Source organism: Capra hircus, chromosome 10, assembly GCF_001704415.2.
Source record: "Capra hircus breed San Clemente chromosome 10, ASM170441v1, whole genome shotgun sequence".
Classification (NCBI taxonomy): domain Eukaryota; kingdom Metazoa; phylum Chordata; class Mammalia; order Artiodactyla; family Bovidae; genus Capra; species Capra hircus.
In genome coordinates this window covers 53,283,910-53,310,797 of record NC_030817.1, presented here as the reverse complement: position 1 = coordinate 53,310,797, position 26,888 = coordinate 53,283,910, and the positions used below count along the sequence as shown (strand labels likewise).

Sequence of the window (26,888 nt, the reverse complement as noted above, 5' to 3'; positions counted from 1 at the left end):
AGGAAAGTCAGCTAAATTAGAAAAGGATGAATCTAGACTCCATAAAATAGATTGTAATTAGAAGCAGCACAACCCGAGAGTTAAGAGTAAGTGCCAATAAATTGGTACAGCTTTGGTCTCTCTTTCTCTGGAAGGGGAGGGTAATGAGTTGCCCTATTATTATTGCCAGTTTTGATTTTAGCTGTATTTGTGTTCTCCGGAAGGGTTGCAATAGCGGGTGTTTTTCCCCCACTTCTTATTAGCACAAGTATAGAAGCATAAATGCTGCAAGTTTTTGCAGTTTTTTTTCTCTTATACTTTTAAAATGGAACTGCTTAAGTTTTCAAGCTTGGTTAGAAGACTAACATCCCATGGCAGTGGGAAGCAAGCCAGGATGTGTGTTTTGCGTTTCACCTGCATACCTGTAGGTATATTCATTCAGTTGAGACAGCAATTCGGAATGTATTTTCTTGAAGATGCTGGGAGGCAGATTGGCTGGGAAAAGTAGCTTCTCTCCTCTGGGAGGGGCTTTGGAGTTGGGAGCCCAAACCAAGAAACCCCAAGTTTGAGTGCGAACCCGCTTGTGCGAAAGGCCTTTGTGACTCATGTAGCCCAGGGCCTTCTCACCATCCTGGAAGTTGAACAGAAGGGAACACAACCTTCCCGTTGAAGACTTTCTCTTTGTGTTCAAGTTTACTCTAGACTGAGTTCTCATCTCACAGCACTGCCGGAAACAGAGTGACCAGTGCTGAGTCATAGCCACCTTTATTGCGGGCACAGATTCTCTGATTTTTAAGAGGATCATTGTCTACTCAGGTATATAGATGCCACACTCAAGCTAAGGAGCCTGTGAAACCTGGGTAAAGGAGTCCCTGGTGCCCTTCTCACCATAGGCATTGGCTGTTGTTGCCTGCCCCTCAGTTCTTTCTTTTGTAGAAAACCATTACCTCTTGTCCATTGAGGAAATCAAATACCAGTGACACCCAGGGACCATGGAAGTCACCACATTCCTATCTGGTGTCTGCAGTGCTGGGGCAATAAATAGTAACTTCTCTGTCAGCTGAGTTCAGGGTGAGTGTGGCAGTTTCTCTTGCATCTGTTCAGATGTTTTACTTTATGACTCAGGAGGCTGATAGAGCGACAGGGCACAAATTGCTGCTTGCATTTTATGCACGATCCTTCATTTGCAGTTTTATTTGATTTGGATCTTGAGCAGTGGCCCTTGTGTTTTTCTGCTGGTCCTGTAGTTTCACAGAAATGTGATTATGCACAGAAGGCCGACAGGGTTCTAGATTAGTAAAGAATCCAGTGGGATTACCAAAGAGATGATGCTTAAATCCTTTCTAAGGGACTCAGCTGAGGTGAGACCAGAGCAGAATGGAAATAAAAGAATGTAATTTCTCTGCCGAACCTTCTTCTTAGAGGTAGTTAGCTAAACTGTGCTTTCTGTGAATCAGGCCAGGAAGCACCGTGTCAGATGGTAGGAAGGATACTTTGGGCAATGGTGTGCGTGTGTGTGTGTATGTGTGTGTGTACATGCACGTGCTTCCCTGTCCCTAAAATCACTCTTGTTGGCACTTTAGGTTCCTGCCGAGTTATGAATGGCTAGTTTCAGAAGAGGGTCTTCTAGCTCTTTCTCTTAAAAAAACCTCAGTGGGGTTATCTCATCAGTGGCTGTGCATTGTTACTGGGTGGCAAATGTTATCTAAAGATTATTTGATGGTTGTACATTTGTATGTTCTGAATAGTAAGTCCAGTTCTGTAGACAAATTGACGCATTACTGTCTCAGATGCTTTTTAGGAACAAGATGGAGGAGTGTCATATAAAAAAGCACCAAAGTATAATTTCAGAAAGGTACAAATGTGACTCATAAGAGTATATAGGATACTCTTGTGATATAGGATAAACACATGTCAAACATTAATTCATTGAGATAGGGCTGGTTCAAAGGAAATTTGAGAGGCTGGTTGTTTATAAGCACTGAGAAAAGAATGTTAGAAGTTTACTGGGCTGGATACGAGACCATTCATGAATTTGAGAGCACTGAAGCCATAATCTTCAAAACTGTCCTTTCTACTGGACCAAAATCTACAAGTGAATACCTAACCCATAGAGCCTGTGCTATAATCAGTGGTGAGTAGCCAGTCGAGTGAGAGCGAGCCCTGGAGAAACAGTCTTGGAGGGCAGTTGGCCGCACTCAGAGGACATGTTCCCTTCCTCTTGCCTCATGTTTTAGTTTGGTTAGTTTTCTCTAACTGGAAGCAGAATAGCCCAGTGCAGGTCTTTAATCCGGACTTGAATCCCAGCTCTGCAAGTGACATACTTGTGTGACCTTGGGGGAGCCCTTGCCTTGTGAGCATTGGTTTCCCTACCGGGTACAGTGGAGGTGACCATAACACCCCTCACACACAGACGTGGTGACAATTGCGATAGGGACTTGTTTGTACAAAGTACCTCGTAAAATGTCTGGCACATTGTAGGTATTCAGTGAATAGCTGATACTGTTTTAATAAAACCCATGGGTCCATGGCCTTCCTCTCCCAGTGACCTTATTGCAAAGGTGGTTTCCGAGGTTTGATACTGATATGCCCAGTAATCTAAGCCAAGTCCTGGCTTTTCCTCTGATCTAGATAAGGAGCAGATCTGGGCAGTTTTCCTTTATTTTCTAACCAGTCAGCCCTGCCCTGAGGGCCTCCTGAGTCCTTTATCAAGCAGAATGAAATCTATTTTCTCTGTGCAACCAGTGTGTCTTGCCAGATGTGAGTCAGCATCCTGTTCAGAATGGCCTCTTGGTTCCTTGCCATGGTCAGTAAGGATACACATTTTCCATGGAATGCCACATGGGGAGCAGGCCTGGGGTTTCCACCCACAGAGAGGAGGAGACTCCAGGAGGCCCATTTTGTGGGTTTGGATTCAGCCATTATTTGAGACTGCAAGAGTTCTTTGTTTTAAAACTACGATGGGTGGTTTAAGAGACCTGCGACCCTGGAGTTTTCTATGAGAACCCTGCTGTCAGCGGTGCCTTTCTGTGGTATCACTTGTCAGAACTGTGGCTTCAGGTGACTGGCACTTAGATCAGAGACTGATTTTCCAGATGCCCTAGCTCAGAGTGGACTATTTTTATAGTTAGCTGAGAAGATTGGCCAGCCATTTTCATTCAGGGAGTAAATGCTTAAAAACTTTTGTGCTGTTTTCTCTCAGGGGCCGAATAAATGTGTGTCTTAGATCCTCACCAGTCTTGGAAATTTTAACTTCTATTGGTGCTGAAAAGACATTTGATGTCCATTGGCAGAGGACTGGATAAAATAGATGTGGTACACATATATGATGAGATATTATTCAGCCATAATAAAGAATTAAATAATGCCATTTGTGGCGTCATTGATGGACCTAGAGATTATCATACCAAGTAAAGTAAGTCAGAGAAGGACAAATATCATATGACATCACTTACATGTGGAATCTAAAAGTAAGATACAAATGAATTTATTTGCAAAACAGACTTAACAGATTTCAAAAATAAACTTATAGTTAGCAAAGAAGAAAGGTTGGAGGGAGTGATAAATTAGGAGGCTAGGATGAACATATGCACACTACTATACATAAAATAGATAACCAAGAAGGGCCTACTGTATAGCACAGGGAACTCAAATTCAGTGTTCTGTAATAACCTATATGGGGAAAGAATCTGAAAAAGAGTAGATATATGTACATGTATAACTGAATCACTTTGCTATACACCGAAACTAACACAACATTGTAAATCACCTATATTCCAATATAAAATAAAAACTAAATTGAAAAAAACATTAAAAAAAATCTGTCTGAATCCCAGAATTTACTATGTTTGCACCCACATTCTGTGGGATCGCCCATCTGTGTCACTGTTTCCCAGGGTGAGGCTTTGCTCACATTCCTTTGTGACCGTCCATATCCAACCCAGGAAGAATGGGAAGAGGAAGGAGGCATTATTCCAGTTTGTTGTTTTCTTTATGCTTTTGCTTCACTCACACAGTTTATTTTCAAGCTGGGCTTCTTCTCTTGGCAAACACTTCCCTTCACACGGGCACAAAAGAGCAGAGAGTACAGATCCAGAGTGGCAGAGGCACCCACGCCAGGATTAACTTTGTTCATTGTAGAGGTTTCCTGGAGAGAGCTGGTACTCGCTGTGTAATTTTTGACGGTGATTGTGCTGACATAGGTAGCTGAGTGTTCGGCCATCATCCTTCAGCTGCATCCTGGGCAGAAGTGATGAGTCACCGGATGACCCTTGCAGCTTCAACCTGGACTGCACCATTTTCCGCAGGAATTACCGTCTCACCAATTATGATAGCAGGTTGAGAGGAAGCAGCGGTGTTCTGAAGATAAGATGGTTAAATCCCACTGGCAGATGTGTGCATTCTGCTGTTCCAACATAGGATATGCCTTAAGTGGCTTTGACTCAACCATTTATCCTAGGCCCAGTGATTTTTTTTTCCTCTTTCTAGTTTGATTTGAAACTTGAAGACAGAGGTAGGGGAGAAACAGCTGATGTAGGTGAAGCTCTCAGGAGGAGGAGGGGCTTCTACTAGTAGACAGTTTTTAGTTGTCTCTGTAGTTGCTGGTATTAGCATTTGTGTAATGTATCAGATCCTTCACTGGTCAGGGGTCCCAGCATGCTGGATACTGCATCACAGCAGGCTGGTTGCGTGATGAGTAATTTAGGTAAAACACACTGAGATGCCTTCAGACTATAGCCGTTGCTGCCTCCCAGGTGAGATTCAGGTTAACCACCCAGGCTCTTTATGGGGAGTTCCAATAATTGGATTGGATTCTGACTGTTGGCTAAACACTAAGCTGCTGTGAACAGAAAGTTTCATTGTTTGATTGCTAAGAGAAGTTTCATTGCTCAAGAGCATGGGACTGCACTGAAGTTTGTGGAGTGAACTTTCTTCAGGTGTTATTTCTTACCTGGGTTTTGAACAAAGGTAAGCATTTATTTCCCTAAGATTGTAGCTGACCCTGCACCTCACAAAAGCAGTTGGTCAGTTCAGTCAGTTCAGTTCAGTTCAGTTGCTCAGTCGTGTCAGACTCTTTGCGACCCCATGGACTGCAGCACACCAGGCCTCCCTGTCCATCACCAACTCCCAGAGTTTACTCAAACTCATGTCCATTGAGTTGGTGATGCCATCCAACCATCTCATCCTCTGTCATCCCCTTCTCCCGCCTTCAGTCTTTCCCAGTATCAGGGTCTTTTCCAATGAGTCAGCTCTTCTCATCAGGTGGCCAAAGTATTGGAATTTCAGCTTCAACATCAGTCCTTCCAATGAATATTCAGGACTGATTTCCTTTAGGATGGACTAGTTGGATCTCCTTGCAATCCAGGGGACTCTCAAGAGTCTTCTCCAACACCACAGTTCAAAAGCATCAATTCTTCGGCACTCAGCTTTTTTTATAGTCCAACTCTCACATCCATACATGACTACTGGAAAAACCATAGCCTTGACTAGATGGATCTTTGTTGGCAAAATAATGTCTCTGCTTTCTAATATGTTGTCTAGGTTGGTCATAACTTTTCTTCCAAGGAGTAAGTGTCTTTTAATTTCATGGCTGCAGTCACCATCTGCAGTGATTTTGGAGCCCAAAGAATTAAAGTCTGTCACTGTTTGCACTGTTTCCCCATCTGTTTGCTATGAAGTGATGGGACCAGATGCCATGATCTTAGTTTTCTGAGTGTTGAGCTTTAAGCCAACTTTTTCACTCTCCTCTTTCACTTTCATCAAGAGGCTCTATAGTTCCTCTTCACTTTCTGTCATAAGGGTGGTGTCATCTGCATATCTGAGGTTATTGATATGCAAAAACAACACCCATTTGTGGGTGTGATTGGTAATGGAAACAAGGTCTGATGCTGTATAGAGCAATATTGCATAGGAACCTGGAATGTTAGGTCCATAATTCAAGGCAAATTGGAAGTGGTCAAACAGTAGATGGCAAGAGTGAACATCCACATTTTAGGAATCAGAGAACCAAAATAGACTGGAATGGGCAAATTTAACTCAAATTTAATTATATCTACTACTGTGGGCAAGAATCCCTTAGAGAAAGTGGAATAGCCCTCGTAGTCAACAAGAGAGTCTAAAATGCAGTACTTGGATACAATCTCAAAAGCGACAGAATGATCTCTGTTCGTCTCCAAGGCAAACCATTCAATATCATGGTAATCCAAGTCTATGCCCCAACCACTAATGCTGAAGAAGCTGAAATTAAACAAGACCTTCTAGAACTAATACCCCCAAAAGATGTTCTTTTCATTATAGGGGACTGGAATGCAAAAGTAGGAAGTCAAGAAACACCTGGAGTAATAGGCAAGTTTGGCCTTGGAGTACAGAATGAAGCAGGGCAAAGACTAATAAGAGTTTTGCCAAGAGAACGCACTGGTCATAGCAAACACCCTCTTCCAGCAACACAAGAGAAGACGCTACACATGGACATTACCAGATGGTCAACACCAAAATCAGATTGATTATATTCTTTGCAGCCAAAGATGGAGAAGCTTTATACAGTCAGCAAAAACAAGACCGAGAGCTGACTGTGGCTCAGATCATGAACTCCTTATTGCCAAATTCAGACTTAAATTGAAGACAGTGGGGAAAACCATTAGACATTGAGATATGACCTAAATTGAATCACTTATGATTATACAGTGGAAGTGAGAAATAGATTTAAGGGACTAGATTTGAAAGACAGAGTGCCTGATGAACTCTGGATGGAGGTTAGTGACACTGTACAAGAGACAGGGATTGAGACCATCACCAAGAAAAAGAAATGCAGAAAAGCAAAACGACTATCTGAGGAAGCCTTACAAATAGCTGTGAAAAGAAGAGAAGTGAAAAGCAAAGGAGAAAAGGATAGGTATATGCATTTGAATGCAGAGTTCCAAAGAACAGCAAGGAGAGATAAGAAAGCCTTCCTCATCGGTCAATGCAAAGAAATAGAGGAAAACAATAGAACAGGAAAGATTAGAGATCTCTTCAAGAAAATTAAGAGATCCCAAGGGAATATCTCATGCAAAGATGGGCAATAAAGGACAGAAATGGTATGAAGCAGTTGGTAGAAGCAATTTAATATACACAGACACATTGCCAGCAGCCTTTCCAGTCCCTACCCATGCTTTCCCACCTCTAGTGGTGAGTCTAAAAGAATACCAGGGAGCTGGTTGAAATGGTGCTTCCCAGGTCCCATGTCCCCAAGCGTGTTTAATCAGATCTCAGGATGGGGCCTAGGGTGCTGTGTTTTTAATAAGAGCTTCACGTGACTGTCATTTAGGTGGGCTCAGGACCTATTCTGACACAAACACAACCGTGTATTTGTTTCTAGGGAAGAATACTGTTTTATGGGTCAGTATTCTTGGCCTACATTCAGGTCAGCAACCCCAATTGGTTTCAGAAAATATTAGAGGTTAGAGGATATAATTGTATTTTGTTATTTCCCAGCATTTTCAGATTTGGGTAAGAAAGTTAAGTGTCAAATAATAAGACATTTATAAACAAGCATTTTTTCTAATATAAAGTTAGAGGTATAGACTATTGAGAGAGAGAGAGAGAGCACCTGTGAACACACTTGTGTGGGTAGCCATGCCTACCCATGTGCCCAGACATACCCTAAAGTAGTCCCCAAAGCCTTAATGAGTCTGTGAAGAAATCTATTAGGCTTGGACCTAATTGAGACTAAATGTACGTTCAAGTTCAATTTTATGTGTTAGTGTTTTGTGCAAGCAGATCTGGAGGTCATGGTTCAGATCCCTTTTCATGCTGGTGTAGAGACTGGGACCCCAGGAGGGCAGATGTCTCCATGGGTAACAGCAGCTTCAGCTTCAGCTTCCCAGCTATAAACTAGGAAGAGAAATAGCCACCCTGCCACACTGTTGTTGTGAAGGTTACATAAGATGGTTTGCATTAGGATGTTTGAGAAACCAAAGAGGATGATACAGATACAGTTCCTGGCTATCATGCATATCATGTTTTATTCTAACCAAAGTATTTAGAACCACACTGGAGTCTCTTGAGATGAAATCACTACTTGACTCTAAATCAGTGGTTATATGCCATTCCCAGTGTATATATTTTTTCAAAATACCCTTTTGATGCTCATCATGGTGAATTTGGAAACTCTAGATGATTGAAAGGATGAAAACTTGGAATTATCTATAATCCTACCACTCAGATGATCACTATTAAAATTTTGGTATAAACTAACATAACACTGTAAATCAGCTATACTGTAATAGAAATTAAAAAAAAATTATTTTTGGTATAAAGAGGTTTTGTGTTTTCTTACACATGAGCATTCATTTTACAAAAATCAGGTTAGATTAGTCATACTGTTTTGCAACCCATTTTTTTTCCTCAACAGTATATGTGAACATTTTTTCATGTCAGTTAATACCATCATTTAAAATGTCTATATAGTACCCCATTATATGAACAAAAACATTTATTTAATCAGTTGTTAGATATTTCGCTGTTTGTTTATTATATGCAGTGCTGAAAGAAGCATCTTTGAAATAATGTCATATTCAGCAGTTGGGTATCTACATTGCCACTGGCTAAAGGCATAAATGCAGTTAAGGTAACTGACTAACATTGGTATGTTGTTTAGTTGCTAAGTTGCATCCCAGCTTTTGCCACCCCATGGACTATAGCCCTCCAGGCTCCTCTGTCCTTGGGATTTCCCAGGCAGGAATACCAGAGTGGGTTGCCATTTCCTTCTCCAGGGCATCTTCCTGACACGGGAATAGGACCCATGTCTCCTGTATTGGCAGGCAGATTCTTATTGCTGAGCCACCTGGGAAGCCCTAACATTGGTATAAAATCACTTAGAAATGAGTATATAAATACAAAAATCTTATTTATTTTTATACCCAGAAATTCTAACTTTCTGCTTTTCATCTTTCTAACGCACTTGAGAGTTTAGAGTATCTTCTCTGTCAGTCTGCTCTTGACCTCTGCCTCAGAGCATGACAGTTATGACTTTGGCAACTCCTAATTTCCTTTAGGCCAGGCTTTTTGCAATTCATGTATGACCCTGTAGGCTTAACCACTCTGCTCTCTCGCACTCAGAAATTACCTATCCTATTATGGCAAAGGCTCTTCCTTTTATTAAACAAAGTTCATTATCAGTCAGGAGAGAGACCTTTCACTTTCTGAATTTTTAAAATTGTGCTTTCTTCAGTTAAGTGGCATGTTAGGAGTATTTCTGATGTAAAATTGGAAACTTTCAGATACCAGAAGGCATTGCTTATCTTTGTAAATACACATGTTCCAATTAAAATAGGTACTAAAATATTTTGGTGGCACTTCAAAGCTCCCAATTTAGATTTAATTTAGATTAAAACACTTACTCTTTTTAATAAAGTTATAAAATTGATTATTAAAATTGCCTATTGAAGATTAAAAGCAGTGGAACTTTTATTTTCCTTACAAAACAATTTAGTCTTCGGTAAGTAGGATTGTATTAATCAATTATGCTATTAAAATACAACTGCCATATTAAATCTGACTCATTTGTCATGACAGTTTCTATAATTATAGAAATTATACCTAGCTGCTTATATAGCTGTAATCCTGCAATAAATATAAATAATTGTCTCTATTAATTCAGGTCACAGTTACTGTCTGTTAAATCCCCAGTTAAATGGCAATTCGGGACCTTCATTTAAAATCCCTCTAAATCTTTGTTGTTCATTTGACTGCCGAAGCTCACAAATGCACCTCCTACTGTTGATTCCAGAAAGCAATTTATGAATAAAATAGTTTTTTTTTTTTTAATATGGACATTTTAGAGTTTCAGTTGGCCTTGAGGTTTCAGGCTGTAAGGAAAAAAAAAGGATGTACATGTTGGGTTGAGGGTGCTGACAAAAAGAGAACAAATCTTAATGTCTTCGTATTTCAGTTTAGAGAACAATACATACATACATATATATATATATATATATATATATATATACACACATATATATATCAGGTTGAAAAAACATGCTTAAACCTTTCTTTGTAAACCCAAAGGACTAGAGTATATGGTTGAGTAACTCTTCACAACTTGTATCTTCATAGGTGTGGATGAGGTCACCATCGTCAACATCCTGACCAACCGCAGCAATGAACAGAGACAGGATATTGCCTTTGCCTACCAGAGAAGGACCAAGAAGGTACAGTAGGCTAAGGACTATAGGGCACTGCTTGTTGAATTTCAGGTCCTCAGCCATTAGTTTTTCATTTCATGAATTCTCTTACCAGCAAGCGCCTTCTGGAACCCTAGGGGATCCAAGGTTTCCCCCTTCCATCCTTGTAAGAGTCACAGCTCACAATGTGTGGCCCCTGGGGTGCTTGGAGGTCATTCATAAAGACCACAACCTCTTCTAAGCCAGAGCATGTAGAGGCAGCAGTTCTGGAAATAGAAATAGAAAGGCTGGGGAACAACAGCACCAGGTATCATTTACTGAATGCTTACTTTGTGCTGGGCATGTGCTTCTCTCATTTCAATGTAACCACTCATTTCATCTTCATGAGTTCTGCTGGCTCTTGATAAAACGTTTTTAATTTAATCTTAGGACACTAACCTCTGTTGAGTATTGATCCTGACATGCACTTCTCATTAAAGTAAAAAAAAAAAAAAAATTCACTTGCGTTCTTAAGACCTCTGGAACCACCAGGGTTTAGTTAGTGTAGTTTATTTGGTCTCCAGGCCATCTTCAACATGCCATGCTGCCATTGCTGAAAGGGTCTTCTCTGGTTTTTTTCACTTGCTTGTCCACTAGTGGTTAAGGATCAGCCCAGCACTTGTTCATCCTTTATTTTATCGCGGTGTTAGGAAACTTTATTTTTAAGGACAAGCTGCTTTATTTTTAACTTCTTGCTATTAAAGGCGTTTGATTTATTCTTGGATGGTGCCATAAGCGTGGCTTCCCGCAGCTTCCGTTTTATAGTTTTCACTCATAGTCACAGTGGAGGTGAGCTGAAAGGGTTCTAGAAAAGATGATAAGCACAGTGGAGGTAAGCTGGAAGGATTCTAGAAAAGATGTTTCTACACTTGGAGTGGCATGACCCCCAGGGTCCAGGGAGTTGCAGGTCAAGCCCAAACCCAACCTCTCAAACAGTTGGAAAGGACATAAATAGGAAAGCATGTGGTTTCTTTCATCTCATATGCAATAAAGCTCTTCTTCCAGCTAGACTTTTACTAACCTACTGTAGTGAGGCATGGAAGGGAGGGTTTATTCTCTACTTTCCCGAAAGGATCTATGAGCTGGTAGAACTGAGTTCTGTTGGAGCTGAAGACCTACCTCTTTGGACAAAATGCCTGCAGTTGCTCCTTCAGCTGTCACTTACAGGGTGTGGTCTTCGAACATAGCTGGGTGTGGACACACGAGTGTACATTGAATCATAGAAGCCTGGATCTCAATTTCAGATGAGATAGATGGAGAACCAAGCTCTTGCATACCCTGCTGGAGGGAAGATACTGCAGAATCATGCTGGATTTGGTGACCTCACAGGCTTTGCTGTGGGCTGGGGTCAGCTCACTGTCCTACTGATTCTTGATGTCTGTCAGACTAAGGAAAGTTGTTATATTTTAAAGTGAGATACATAAAATACTTAAGATAACTTTCTGCACACTTATTTTTGTTTTATTTTGCCCACACTGTGCGGCATGTGGGATCTTAGTTCCCCGAACCTGTGCCCCCTGCATTGGGAGCATGGAGTCTTAACCACTGGACCATCAGGGAAGTCCCTTGAGATACTTTCTAAAGGAAATCCTCAAAGCAGAACCTTATTGTTTACATAATAATGGGAAAAGCCCTGTATTGTAGAGTCTTTAACAATAGGGACCAAGGCTGCCTGGGTAAGAGGCAAGCATGGGTACAGCTAGTACAAGTAGACAGGTGCTGGGACAGAGGATTGATTTTAATGTTTCTTTCATGTTCAAGGAGATGCCAGGTTTCTCTATATAAGGAATGGTCGTATTTTATTTGTCAAACATATCTGGAGTTTCTGCAGAGTGCAAAGCCCTGTGCTTAACAGTGTGAGAAGCAGGAAGTTGACCGCCCATGAGAAGTTTATTATAGATGTGGAAGAAGTCAGTAGGTGCCCAGATGCTATTTAAAATCTGAACAGAGAATGGATGGAGGGAAGTGTCAAGGGTAGACTAAATTTGGAATTACCTAACCTCAAAGTTCCAAGTTGGAAAATTGGTGCTATAATTGGAAGGAGTAGCTTTGAAAGTCCCTTCCTAAGTGCTAGGTGTTACTAGGACTTGGGGAAGCCGGAGAAAGTAGGTGATGAAAGAGTTGGTCCAGACTATCTCTAAGACCCATCTCAGTTCTCAACGTTTGTGAATGATTTGAGAAGATTCTCTGAAGCAGGCTGTACATCACCCCCTAAAGCCTGCACACACCTCTAGAGGCTAAACATCATAGATGCCATGGGTGCTGCTGGAGAGCAGGGGAGGAAGAAAGAAGGGACAGAAGAAGAGGGAAAAAGTGGAAAGAAAGAAGAAAAATTATTGTAGCAAGAGAGTTCAGCCATCACTCAGTGCTCATGGTTTGTAGGAAGTATAATCCCTGAGGAAGCATCTGTAAAAGCCACATTGAATTGGGATATGTCTGCATATGTGTTGCTGACTCAGGCCTCTGACTTGAAATCAGTCAGTGGATTTTTTATGGTGACAGTGGAACCTTCAAGAAACAGTACACAATGGGGAAGTTAAGGAGTGAATGGGGGGACTTTATCCTCACTACCTCTGTCAACACCATTCCAACTTGGCATGGAAAACAGAGTTTCTCTCAATAGGTGAAGTGTTTTGCATAGGAAAACTTCATGACCTACTTCTAGCCACGTGGTGGCCTCTGGTTTCAACTGGAGACTTTCTGGAACCACCTCTGGCATAGTTGCACAAAGTCTTTTATAGGAAGTTATCAACAGGCCTTGAGGGCTCTGCTTCCTTGGCAGCTCCCCACTCTGACCACCTCCTTCTTAGCAAGGCCCTTGACCCTGGAAACGGCCCTGCCCTCTGTAGGCTGAATCATGGGTGAGTGTAAGCAAGTTGTGAAAGGCATTCACTCATAGCTTTTTGAGGCTTTGTGTGCTGCTCTGGTTTCATTTTATTCATGGGGGAGAAGGCAAAATCAGCTTGGATTTTATCAGAGCAAGGTCTAATCTTCCAGTTTCTGATCTTTGGGTCTGGCCAAAGGGAATGCAGTTGAAGAATACTTTGACCCAACACCCCGGAGTTGTCAAAGAATCACAACCTGCTTTACAAACACAGGCCTCTATTTTTGTCTTACTAGTTTTAAAGGAACTAACAGTTACTAACCAACTTTTCCATGGTCTCGTCTGTTTCTCTGAAGGAACTTGCATCAGCACTGAAGTCAGCCTTGTCTGGCCACCTGGAGACAGTGATTTTGGGCCTTTTGAAAACACCTGCTCAGTATGATGCTTCTGAGCTGAAAGCGTCCATGAAGGTAAACATGTGTAAAATGCAATCTCTGTCAAATCTGCCATTAATATTTGTGAATTACAGCTTTCTGAGTATAATTAGGTGATTTTCAGTTTTGTTGAATTCTCATTTGGAGTCATTTTGGGGGAATGAACTGAAGCTTTAAGTCTCAGGATTTGTACCAAAAATATTTCAATTACTTTTTTTAAGACTGTAAAGAAATTTCATGATGCAGAGAAGTCAGTTACCAGCTGCTACTGCTTGGCACCTGGGCAATTGGAATACCATTTGGAAAAACTACTTCCTTGATTACACTTCCTCCTTAAAAAAGATTTGTTATGACATTAAGGCAAAAGTAAAACTCATAGCTTTTGTTAAGTGAAGCTTAACAGAAATCTGCTGATGCTCTTTTGGTTGTTTCTTCTTCTGACCTTCTCCTTGCTGGTCCCATTGTTTGATTCAGATTTCGGGCAAAATCAGAATATCAGTGGATATATTAAGTGTGATTTCAGATCGTGAATGGTTCCTGTGTTTTCAAAGCACATACTACTGAGTGTTGTTTGTATTTTTGCAGTTATTTTGAACATGGATTTTAAGGTTAAAGTAGATAGTAAAAATTCCAGGTTGCAAGTGCCCCTGTATTTTATGTGTACCTAAAACATCAAGTGTTACATAAATGTAATAGATACAGAAACATAAACGCGTGTTACAGCAAAGCATAGAATCCGTTCCTAAGGTGCCTGTGACACTTTGAATAATGTGTCACTGCCCTCTGCTGGTAAAGCTGGGTAAAGCCTCAGTACAGAGGCAGAAGCTGCAGTTCTGATGTTTCATTCTAAGTCCGAGCGTGTTTTCTGTGATGCCACCATTTCTGAATTAACGGAGAGACGGACCTGTAAGCCTGTCACTAGCTAATGTTACAGTTCAGTTGTCATCGCTTCTCCCACAGAACACTTCGAAAGGGAGGCAGGTTCCCAGCCAGGCGTTTCCAGGGCCCAGAAGTTGATAGCTCAGGGCTGCCATTTGCTCTGAAATCAGTTTTCCAGCTTAAGCCTAAGCTGTGCTCATTTTATTTGAGCAGACTGGCTCTGAGTTATCTAAGTAGCCTATGTTGGAGGGAAGGTATGATTAAGAATGATAAGAATGTCAACAACACTTAAAGATCCTGCGTGATAAAAAGAACACTGAAAACACTGAGTCTTGGGACCTTTGGAGCCGTGGATGAACCAGCCTCTCCTGAGTTTCTTCTCACCATCATCACTTCAGATCAGTCTATCTTATTTTCTTCAAGAATTCATTTGTGATTTGTGCGATTTGACTTGTATCTGTTATGCGGTGTTAGTGACCTGAAACAGACCCGTGAGAGCTGTCCATCACCATTGTAATCTCTGTAACTGGGTCCAATGAAACGTGCTTTGACTGCTGGATCTTTGACCTTGGGCCAGCTCATCCATTAGCTATCACAGCTGAGTACCCTTCTGAAATCCATAAAGCTCCGAGTGACATTAACTGAACAATGCTTAAAAAAAAATCTGTTTTGACTTCTGGCAGTACCACTGGCAATATCTGCCGTATGGTACAGTAGACATTGCCCTTGTGATGGGAACTGTGGACAGTCTGTGGAGAGCTTGGGCCAAGTTTGAAATTGCCAAGGTCACTTTTAAATATGGAGAAAAAACACTCAGAATTTTCCTGTGTTAAAATGGGCATATCAGTGATGCAAGAAAACAAATCTATGTTGCTGTAGCTATTTTACATTTCAACAATGTTAAGAAATAACATTTCTTCCAATGCATGAGTTATTTTTTAGACTATATTTACATCCTCAAGATTGACAAACTGCCCCTTAAAATATGTGAAGAATGCTTGGTAGTCTCTGTATAATATTTATATAGAATGTTGTGTAGACCTTTTGCTAAGGGAAGGAATTTTGGTTTTTTAAGCACCTCGACAAATCATGATTAAAAACTCTGGGAGAAGAGGCTTTGGCTCATAGATTAGATTGAGGAATAAAATTCAGAATTAACTATTAACCTGAGGCTTAGCTCATATTATACAAACTACTTTTTCAGGGGCACATAAACTCTAATAAGTTTAATTAATAGCTGACACACTTCTCATGTGGATAAGTAAGTTTCTTATTGTATTAACACCTTATAATTGATTTACATTTTAAACAGTGGTAATTCTGCTTAGTTCAAAGTGATATTTCCATATTTGGAAAGATGAGTATTAGAGAATCCTGATTATTAAATCTTGACTTTGATCATGAAGCCAGCTTTGAAATACATGTTTCATTGAGTCCTTTCAAGCTATCTGGCACGCCAGCTCAAAAGTGTATATATTAAATTTGAATACATCACCCATCAAATTCTCATTCCTTAATAAAGTGTTGGTGTCGAGGTTTATTTGGCGCTTCATTATTTCCTTTTGCTTCTCTAAAATGCCTGAAGAGTGCATAGTAATCAAGCAAAAATGGAAGTACAAGAATGAAATTTTTAACATTAACCCAGTTTTACATTTCAAAGAGGTAAAGCTAAAAATTTTATCTTATCTATACCTTTCCCTCATAAAAGACTTATTTCAATCTAACAATGCTGGCTGCCAACAAACAGCTCAAAATCTCTATATTCCTTTATTTTAAATTAATGAGCAGAATTGTGTAATAAAGTAAATGATTTCTTATCTATGAAAATAATGGCTGATTATTAGAGGAGTTGAAAAATAAAGAAACAAAGAGAAGATGAAGTTATTCATTTTATAAACCCATCGCCAAAAAGGGCTGTATTCTAACATGTTGGTATATTCCATTACTGTCTCTTCCCATTTAACTATATGTTTATATATAGTGGGGAAATATATATATATATATGTGTGTGTGTGTGTGTATGTGTATATATATATAGTTGAGCTAAAAAAAAATGCCAGTTAAACTGTCCTTTATTCTAGTAAAGCTTTTTTTTTTTTAAAGGAATAGAATATAACATTACCTTGTGCCAAGGACTCAGTACAGATCCCTCAGGAGGAATGCAGAAAGGGGCTCACTGTAGACCGAACTCATGCGGGCAGTTTACCTGATTGAGTTCAGAGAAGTGGGCTAGTGGCCGGGAGGGGTTTCCCTGCTAATGTCTGTGCTGCCTGGTTCCCAGGGGCTGGGGACTGATGAGGACTCTCTCATTGAGATCATCTGCTCAAGGACCAACCAGGAGCTGCAGGAGATCAACAGAGTCTACAAGGAAAGTGAGTAGCCCCAGGTCCATGGTGCATCCACTCGACCTTGTGTCTGGGACCACTATCCTGGCCCCCTGGTCTGGTGTTCAGGATAGGATCCCTGGATTCCATGTGTAGAAATACCTGCCATCTGGACTGTCCAGGGGTTTGCTGTGACCAGGTCACTCTCCTCCATCTCCTGATAGCCTGGGCTTTGTGACTGCATCCCCCTAGAACTAGTTCAGAAGGATATACGGGAGGGAAAGCAGAGACTATGAAACAAAAGAGATCTGATGGGGAGAAGTAGAAAGTATCCCCCGTGGATTTCATGTACTGAGTGCTGTCCAGTGTCTGCCGAGGCGATTCCCAGACTTGACTGTGGGTCGTTGTTTCAAGAGACAGCAGAACCATGTGTACCAAGCAGTAGAGGAGGCCAGAGGTGGAGTGAGTGATGCAGCGTGCCTGGTGTGCGGTACTTCATTTCAACATAGGTGTTGAGTAGGAAAATACAAATTCATTCAAAAGTACCCTTTAATTCTTACTAGTTTTTTGCCACTGTGCATTTTCTCAATCAGTGGATATAAAGCACAATTGTGTTTGTGTGTGTGTAGTCCTCCAAATTTTTTCATGTTCTAAATAAGTATAATCAAGAAGTTTGGGAAATAGTATTTTAGCTAGACAGGAGGTCCCTAATCAAAGGCGAGCTTGAGGATTCCCTGTCTGATCCTGCTCTGTGTATTGCTTGTCACTGATAATAATATAATAATACTAGTTCTGATTTTATGAGGGTAAAATTCCTTCTTGAGAATCCACCCTCATTTTTAGGGGTACATCCATGCTGCCACAGATTTCTGCTTTTCAGAGGCTTAGTGGGCAGAGGATGGGTAGGGTGGCTGGCTGCGTAGGCAGGAGGTGTTAAACCAGATGTGTTGTTTTCCAAGTGTACAAGACCGATCTGGAGAAGGACATCGTTTCCGACACATCTGGCGACTTCCGCAAGCTGATGGTCGCCCTCGCAAAGGTTAGTTTCCAGCTCGTTTCTTTGTCCTTGCTTCCTCCCAAAGCAAGTTGCATACCTCATTTTATACTCGGGAGCGAATTAACTCAGTCCTCTGGGCCTGCATCAGAAATTCCAGCTGTATTTTGACAGTGGGTTTACACTGTCAACTGCAGAGTTGTCATTTTTGTATAATAGGATTTCTTATCCTGCAAAACCGTATGGTCAGGTGGACTTTGGGGCCAGAGGATGAACAGGCAGCTCTTAGCTCCTGGCCTGGATTTCTGTGCCAGCCTTGTGACTTGGGGAAAGTCATTTTGCCTCTCTATGTTGTCACATAGGACCCAGTGGGAAGTGACCCTCTTGTTTCTTTCACCTGTTATAATTTCTTAAGGGATGGTTTGCCCAGGTAGTGGTTTGCCTGGGGAGAAGGTCTTTGCTTGTTTGCCAAGGTTAACACATTAATGTAGCTGAAAGGTACTTCCCTTCTAAGTCTGAGTTCTGACCCATGTGTAGTTTAATGACTCTGAGTGCTGCAAGGGAAGAGGAATTTCATCCAGGAACCCTGAAGACAAGTGGGCACACTCCATCCTGGCCACCTACACCTCCATTCCGCCCTCCCCAGCTCCCTTCTCTACCACCTGCCCTGAGTCTGGTCACCTACCCATCATTTTGAAATCCACTTGTACTGTTTTACTCATACCCTGATCGAAACTCATTTCTGCTGTATCACATGCAAACCCTCAACTGCCTCAGGCATCCTCTGTACCCTGGCCCGCCCTTAGTCTTCCTCCCCAGGCTTTCCCCCTGCTCACCTCACTCCTCTGAGACTTTCCTCTTGCGTGGAGGGGCTTTCTCCCATTCCCCTGTACCACCCTCATCTGACACATCCTCTGGGTTTACCTCAGCTGTACCGCGTTGTCCATAGACTTTGCTGATGATACTACTTGACGGATTTCTCCCTTCTTTTGCATTTCACATCTGCTTAGAGCCACAGATACTTGGCTTTACCATTTATCCCATCCTTATTTCTCCTGGATTGTGTGCTCTCTGAGGGAAGGAATTTAAATATCATTACCTTTTCTGGGGGTGGACAGAGGGTGGATTCTGTAAGGTGCTTAGCCCAGGAATGGGTACCACAGAGGGTACAGCCCCCTACTTCACTGCCTCAATTATTGTAGCAATCCTTGGTCTTGCCTAGACTTTTAAGTGAAGAATAATTTTCAGAGGGTGTCCATTCAGTAAATAGTGGCTTACATGAGTTGGGGAGAAATCAACATTTTCAGTTTTAAAATGTACAAAGATACACATTTGATGTTCTTTCTCTCTTTTTTTTCTTTCAGGGTCGGAGAGCAGAGGATGGCTCTGTCATTGATTATGAACTGATAGATCAGGACGCCAGGGTCAGTGCCAAGCTTCTTGGTTTGGTGTTTTGTTTCCTAGTCTCTGGATAGTCTTTGTAGTCATCTGTCCTGCGTAACAAATTACGTCGAAACTCAGTGGCTTAGAACCACAAGCGTGTATTACCCCTCAGTGTCTGTGGGTCAGGCACTGGGAAGTGGCTTGGTTGGGTGGTTCTGGCTCAGGGCTTCTCATGAGGTTGCAGACAAATTGTTGACCAGGGCTGCATCCTCTGAGGGCCTGACTGCCTCAGGAGGCTGCCCGGATGACCCACCCACGTGACTGTTGACAGGAGGCCTTAGTGCCTTTCCACGTGGGCCTGTCTGAGTGTTCCCAGAGTGTGACAGCAGGCTCTCCCAGAGGGAGTGATCTGAGAGAGACAGCATCAGGAGGAAGCCAGGTGCCATTTAGGATGTGACCTCAAGAGCCCCACACTGTCACTTCTGCCACACTGTTCATCAGAGGCAAGTCCCTAGGTCCAGCCTCCAGACAGCGGGAGAGGAGGTGGGCTCCATGTTTGGGAGTGAGAGACGTCAAAGAACCTGTGGGCTTCATTTGCACTTTCTGGGAGCCATAGTTATACAACCTTCTAATGCCGGTGTTAGTTCCAGGATCAGCAGCTGACTCACATTTGCTCGTTCAAGCTTTGCTTGTATGGAGGAACCAGTTTCCGCAGGGTGTGCTACAGCTGTGTGCACTGGTGTGCAGTTGCTGCACATGAACCCTAATACAGTATACAACACACAGCAGTGGAAGGAGGTGGTAGAGGCGTGGCCAGGGACGGGGAAGCCCCCTGCCCCGGGTGGTGGGGGAGAACACGAGGGAGGCAGAGGTCCTTCCTTGCTTTCTGGCCAAATGAAACTCCTGCTGCTTCTCATCCCATAATCACTGAGAACTAGTTGGGAAGCTGATTCAGATCACTGTGAACTGCCTGCCTTTCCCAGAGGGTCGACAGATGTCTCAGTGTATTTCAGAGGAGCTGAAGAACAAGGTTAATTTTAATTCATTTTAGTTTTAAAATTCAGTATATTTCACACAGCACTTTTAGCAGAAGGTAGAAAAAGCTTTTTAATAAAGAAATGGAAGTTAGGCTTTGCAGCGCCCAGATAGTGGACAGTCATTCAATGGGTATTGGCTCCTGCATAAGCCTTTCTCCCGCCTTCCTTGACATTCTTAGCATTGCTTGTAGCCCCTAAATTTTCTAGAAACTGAGAATGTGGTTGAAGCAGCTTTTTTCCCAGCTATATCATTTTCTCAGTCTCTAAGAAGCCCAGGGTGGGCACCTGACCTGCAGCTGTCTTCAGTAGATGGAAGGGCCACATGGAGGCGAGCTGGAGGCACTAGTGAGCATTGGCTTATCCTTCTGTAGATGAGTAGAAGCTCTTGGTTCTTCCCTCGGCGTTCAGGGAAGACTGGTTCAGCATCCGCCTCACAAACAACCTAGTCTCGTACTGTGTGTCCATGCCTCAGGAAGACTGCTCTTAAGCAAGACTTTGACACTGATCAAGAAAATAGCACATTTTTCCTGTGCCTGCAGTACCATCCTCTCTCATTTGGCATTTTGAAAGCATAGATTTTTTTCTTTTTTTTTTTGCGTGATGTGTTTTTAATGACCTTGCTCTCTGGATTGTGGGGTTAACTTTCCTGGCTGGTTGTGCTCATAGGATCTCTATGATGCTGGTGTGAAGAGGAAAGGAACTGACGTTCCCAAGTGGATCAGCATCATGACCGAGCGGAGCGTGTGCCACCTCCAGAAAGGTGGGTGCTGCTCTGGGGAGGTCTTAGAGTCCTGGGACCCGAATGAAGGGCCCTCCCAGATGGGTCATTGCCAGTGGGTGTCTGTGTTGGGGCTCGGGTCTGCCAGAACAGAGTTCATTCTCCACTCTGTACCCTGTGATCACACGCATTTTTCCTCGCCAAATCCATTCAACTTTCTCTCCAATTTTGGATGCTTTTTTTTTCCCCTAAATATTTTCCATGTTTGGTGCCTGTTTGGTGGCCTGCCTCTTCTTGTCTAGGTCATTTTCTCTTGCCACATTTTTTGAAATAATGGCCTTGGCTGGGTGCTACATACTGGTTCTAGTAGCTTAGATAAAATGGGTTCCACTCTATAGAGATGAAGATGGTCAAAATACACGCCCTGGGCTGTGCCATTCAGGACAGATGCATGGGAGGGCTGCCCCAGGGCAACTGGTACAGTGTTGGCCCTGGTTCACAAGGCAGTCCCTAACCCCCAGAATGCTGTGATCATCCGTGTGTGTGTGATGTGTAACTCTGTGGGTGACCATTGACAGCTCTGTTAGTGGCTGTTACAATAATTGTTTGTTGCTTTTCTTTAGTATTTGAAAGGTACAAGAGCTACAGCCCTTATGACATGCTGGAGAGCATCAAGAAGGAGGTCAAAGGAGACCTGGAAAATGCCTTTCTGAATCTGGGTAAGCAAGTGCACGCACACACACACACACCCCGCCCCCGCCACTGCCCCATCCTAGTGGACATCAGCTTTCAGTCCACTGTGCTGAAGCAGAGAAGTAACAAATGACCACCCTGATAATTCAGGTGGCTTTGGGAAGTGTGACTTCTTTATGTGTTGTAGGTAGTTTCATAATCTTCACCGTATGAATTTAAGATGTGGGACTGAAGACGGGGTTATGTTGGTAGGATGGAGAGCTGCCCAGGCAGAACAAGATAACCAGGGAAAGGGCTCTGTCCTTGGGGGCAACATACATATATGCGTCAGTTTCTATGGCCCTCAGACTCCCCTGATTTGAAAGCACTTGGGGCTTTGGAGCATCCCCGGTTTTCCCTGAGCATTTCCCATTGTGCAGCCCATTTGCTGACCCTTTTCTCCTCCCCGCAGTCCAGTGCATTCAGAACAAGCCTCTGTATTTCGCTGACAGACTGTATGACTCCATGAAGGTAAGAGCAGCCTGCCGAGAGGCCCATGTTTCCACACTAGGCTTTCCTTTCTTTGTGGCCCAAACTAAGTCTCCGTAACTAACGGACGGCCGGAGAGACCTCATGTCTAGGTGGCCACACTGGTCAGCTGTGCTTGCACCTGTCAGAGGGAAGCTGCAGTCCAGTGGTTCTCAGTCTTCGAGTTCTCCCAGCTACTTCAGTGCATTTTTGTGGACAGGCAGAAAACAGAGTGCCATGAGACGGAAAATGCCAGATGGTGATCACGTTAGATTCCTGCTCAGCTTTCTCAGTGCTTCCCCGCTGGTGCCCCAGAGTGAGGATGGGCAAGGAAGAGAGAGGCTATTGAGCAGCCACTGTGCCGTAGGCATTGTGCGGCTGACTTCATCGTAAATCATTACTGAAAGACCTATGGAGCTTGTGTGGCCATCTTCTTTCTAGAGGAGGAGAATGGAGCTTGGAAAGCTTTCGGCTTGCTTGAGGTTGCATAGCCGGACTTGAACTTGGGTCTGTATGAGTCCAAAGCCAGCCCTGCAGTTCTCCGTTCAGTGGCCATCTCTTCCCACAGTCCCATCCCCTTTCCCACTTGTCACGTGTGCCTCATGCTTTCCGGCTTCCGAGCCCTTGCCGCCTCTTCCTGGGCCACCCTCTTACCCACACGACCTCTCTTCCCGTTCCCCTTAGGTTCCATGTCACATTTGACCTGTTCTCTGGTGTAAGGTTCTGGAAGTAATCTCAGTGGTCCTTATTGTTTGTACCGTTCATGATGGCACAGAGCTGTGGTGAACGTGGTTATGTGTGCTCCCCGAGCCCCCAAGAGCCAGGAGCTTTGTGTTACATGGGTGAACTCGCATGCTTTAACTCTGAGCCTTGCAGTAGTTAGTGCTCAGTTCACATTTGTTAAATGCATGGTGTGGAGGGGTTTGTGCCACTGGTGTGTTTGGAATTCCAAGATGCTCAGTGTTCTTTAGGGAGCAGTTTCACTGTTATCATTGTAATCTCTTAGGGCAGCATCAAGAACCTAGGTCAGTTCTATGTGCAAGAGAACCGACTAGACTTTTTTTTTTATTACTATATATATATTTTTTTTTTCTGTGCAGCAGGCAGGATCTTAGTTCCCCAATCAGGGATTGAACCCCTGCCCCCTGAGTTAGGAACTTGGCATCTTACCCACTGGATCACCAAGTCCCCGCTAGACTCCTTTTTAATGATTAACATTGTCAGTGAATTGTATCTTAGAGTATGAATTTGATTTTCAGGGCAAGGGCACTCGCGACAAGGTCCTGATTAGAATCATGGTCTCGCGCAGTGAAGTGGACATGTTGAAAATTAGATCTGAATTCAAGAAAAAGTACGGCAAGTCCCTGTACTACTACATTCAGGTAAGCCCCACCTGGCCATCAGAGGGCTGGGGGTCTCAGGCGGGTGTCTGTCAGAACAATGGCAAAATGGTTTTTTTCTGTTTCCTAACTCCCCAGGGAAGAGATGCTACTCATCAAATATCAGGGGTTTATTCTCAAAGTGCTATTACAATGTGTCCTGGAAAGTTAAAGAATCAGGCAAATATTTTATATTTCCCACACCTATTCTACAGTGATAGTTGGTGTTTATGACAGTGATCCTGTAAAACTTGCTAACATCCTGAAAAGACTTCAGTCAATTCAAACTGCATTTTATTATATTTGCATTTCTTAAAACTCCTCTGTGATAAGCCTGGGCAACATTTCCTCACTCAGAACCCCTGTCTCTTCCCCTGGTTTAGCCTGTCCCTGTTTTGGAGGAATGGAGCATCCTTTTATAAGCACTGATTGCAGTCACTGTGGTCCCTCCGCCTGTGTTTAGTTCAGACGCATGTTGCAAACCCCTTTTTCTGAAAGATCCTGAAAATGTCAAAGGCATGTCAGTGGTCACCAGGGATGAATTCAGAGCTGAGTTCACTACAACTAGGTTTCATAGGGCATATGTTTAAAATTCTGGGGCCATTTAGACTCTTAAGTAATTATTTCCTTAATCTATCAGCTTCTTCCCACGCCCACAAGGGGCCTCATGTGTCTTCTCTGAAAGGTTGCAGGCTGGGGAGAAAGAGGGTGGTATCTGCAGGACCTCAGTGCAAGAGGAGCAGACCAGGTTCTGTCCTCTGCTCACGTACCATGTTAATCCCCAGAACCCCCCGTTTTCTACGCTTGTGGCAGTAATCCCCCTGGACCACTCTCTGAGGATCCTCTGATGGGGTGGAGGCGTCTGGGCAGGTCCCACAGGGCCTCCATGTGCCATGGGTCTGCTTCTCTGTTCCTGCAGAATTTGGATCTGTCTCCTGACCTAGAATTTCTTTTTTTCTCGGCCATTTGTAGCAAGACACCAAGGGCGACTACCAGAAAGCGCTGCTGTACCTGTGTGGTGGGGATGACTGAACCCCTGCGAGGGCCCAAGCATCCAGGACGGCTGCTCCGTGCTCCAGCTAACAGTTCTCCACAGTCAGCTTGCGGCTAACAGCCCCCTGTGCCCACCCCTGGGAGGATGACATTAGCGCTGCCCACCCCACCCGCTCTGTTGTTAGTTTAGTTTCCTATGCATTACCTGGCGTTCCCGGCTAGTCCCTCTTTATAGCCAAAGAAATGAACATTCCAAGGATTTGGAAGTGAAATCTATGATGTGAAACACTTTGCCTCTCGAGTACTGTGTCATAAACAGATGAATAAACTGAATTTTTACTGTAGGAACAGGTACTTGTGGACCTTGCTGTCAATTAATTGTTTCAAAATCAAGACATGCTTCAGGGTTGTCTTGTTCAACTGGTAAGGCTGTCCCCTCGAGGAGGAAAGCTCTTGAAAAGAGCTGTCCAATATGGTAGCTACTGTCCAGATGTGGCTGTTTACATTTATGTTTATTTAAATGAAATAATTTAAAATGTTAATTCCTCAGTCATGCTATTGACATTTCAAATAATCAGTGTCCATATGTGGTTAGCACCTAGTGTATTGGGACAGCACAGGAGGCGTATCAAAAGTGGATTGGGTGCACCTTTCATTATAAACAGAAGATTGTATTAGGCATTTCTGTTTACCCAAGGGATAAACAGAGAAGTTTCTTTGGGGGAAATCCCAGAATGACCCCTTCATCTCTGCTCATCTTTATACAGGTGAAAACCAGCATCTGCAGGGGCCTCAAACTGGGAAAAGGGGTGGGATGGTGTGTTCAGCAAATACTGAAAATATTCCCATAAGAGTCAGAGGAATAAACACCACCCTGTCCCAACCTCAAGGGCTCACATGTCAGTGAGTCAGGCTACAGCATTCTTGTCCAGGAAGTGTAACACAAGTGGACAGGTGCACCGAGAAGAAAGCGGTTTTGCCTGGGAGGATTGAGAAGGATGACCCAGAGAAAGAAACATTTCAACCTTACCCTGAAATCTAAGGGAGAGTGTTACAGCTGGCAGGAAGCTCTCCACACACTTCACATGGTCTTGATCATGGAGGAGAGCTGATCCTTAGGCTTGGTTCACATTTCAAAAGGCACAAAGGGTCAGTGCAGTGAGAATTACGTCTCCCTCTTAATCTCCTCCCAACCTGCCAGGTGCCTTCCTAGAGTCACGTGGTCTCTGGTCCTTCCTTCCATGGATTGGCTAGGCTGCAAGCTAAACAGGTATGTGTATTGATGTATCTGTCTCCATTCGCCAGGTGAAGACGCTGTTCTTAGGCTTCTTAGCCCAGGACCTTGTGGACAGCTTGCTCATACAGGTATCTCCCCTCAGCTGGGGGTAGGGCTGGGGCAGTGTTGATAACTATCCCTAAACTCTTACATTTCCTGTTTGTAGAGGATGCTCTGGCAGTTGCTAATTCTTGACTTCTGGCTAATGTCCAGTGCACTTGGTGGCCTGCAGGGTCTAGGCAGTAATGGAAATGCAGGTGTGAAATGGGCTGGTTGGACACAGAGGGGAATCTGGAGAACCTCTGCCCCACTTTTCAGCCTTCAGATCTGGTGAAAACAACACCATATTAAGTACATGATGCGACATCTGTGAGCTGACTGATTTGCTATTTTGACCTTTGGCAAACTTTAGGTAGAAACTCAGATGGAACATAACTCTTTGAATCCCTAAGTGGTCCTTGAAGTGCCTGTAAATCCAATGAGATACTCTTTAAAATGCAAGTTAGCGGGGAGAACAAGATGGCAGAGGAGTAGGTGGACCTGGAGTGCATCTCTCCATGGATACATCGGGGATACACCTTCAGACACTGAAATGCATGCAGAACACCACTTGAGAGTGAACAGGAGTACCTGACCAGTGGAAAAGAATATATAGAACCACGTCTGTTGGTAGGATGAAGGAACCAGGGGGGAACAACAGGAGTGTTAGTGGGACTGGACCTGCTCTCGATGAGTTGGGGAACTGAAGCAGGGGTCCGATCTCCACATCAGGGCAATTGTCAGAGGCAGAGGAAAAATATTTAAGGCTGAGAGTGAAACAGCTGATCTGTGCCACCCTAAATGGAATGAGAATCAGACAGTCCTTGCCGCAGCCATGTATACCCCAGACAGGAACGCTGGTCCCCTGGAAGGTGCAGTGACTAGGAGCTGGAGTTTAGGGATTGTGGAGCAATCCCAGGGTGAGGGCTGCTGTTGACTGTGAAAAGACAGATCAGGGGATGTGAGGGAAGAGATTGTGGGGGGAAATGCCTTTGGAGGAAAGCCCAGCAGCCATGGAAGCAAGGCGATACCACTGAGTCCAGCATAGGGGGTGGAGCCATCACCATAGCCTCTCTCCACACACAGGCCAGTGTCGGCAGCTGAGCAATGGAGAGGCTGCCCCAGCAAGTGCCTGAGGCACTAAAGTACAGAGTAGGACCCCACCTAGGGTGCCCCTTTAAGTGCCTGCTGCTCCAATCCACAGTAGGATCCCAGCCAGGGGGCTCCTCT

General features: G+C 43.5%; 1 protein-coding gene across 1 annotated transcript in view; it reads left to right on the top strand.

The window, feature by feature from the left end:
* Positions 1–24,697, top strand: part of ANXA2 (annexin A2) — a 44,442-nt gene extending 19,745 nt beyond the window's left edge. Inside the window, exons 4-13 of the mRNA XM_018054288.1 lie at positions 10,072–10,166; positions 13,359–13,472; positions 16,597–16,687; positions 17,599–17,678; positions 18,998–19,057; positions 20,720–20,813; positions 21,395–21,490; positions 21,916–21,974; positions 23,231–23,353; positions 24,323–24,697. Of these exons, the coding sequence (XP_017909777.1) occupies positions 10,072–10,166; positions 13,359–13,472; positions 16,597–16,687; positions 17,599–17,678; positions 18,998–19,057; positions 20,720–20,813; positions 21,395–21,490; positions 21,916–21,974; positions 23,231–23,353; positions 24,323–24,382 (872 nt within the window). The 3' untranslated portion in view covers positions 24,383–24,697. The remainder of the gene's footprint in view (positions 1–10,071; positions 10,167–13,358; positions 13,473–16,596; positions 16,688–17,598; positions 17,679–18,997; positions 19,058–20,719; positions 20,814–21,394; positions 21,491–21,915; positions 21,975–23,230; positions 23,354–24,322) is intronic.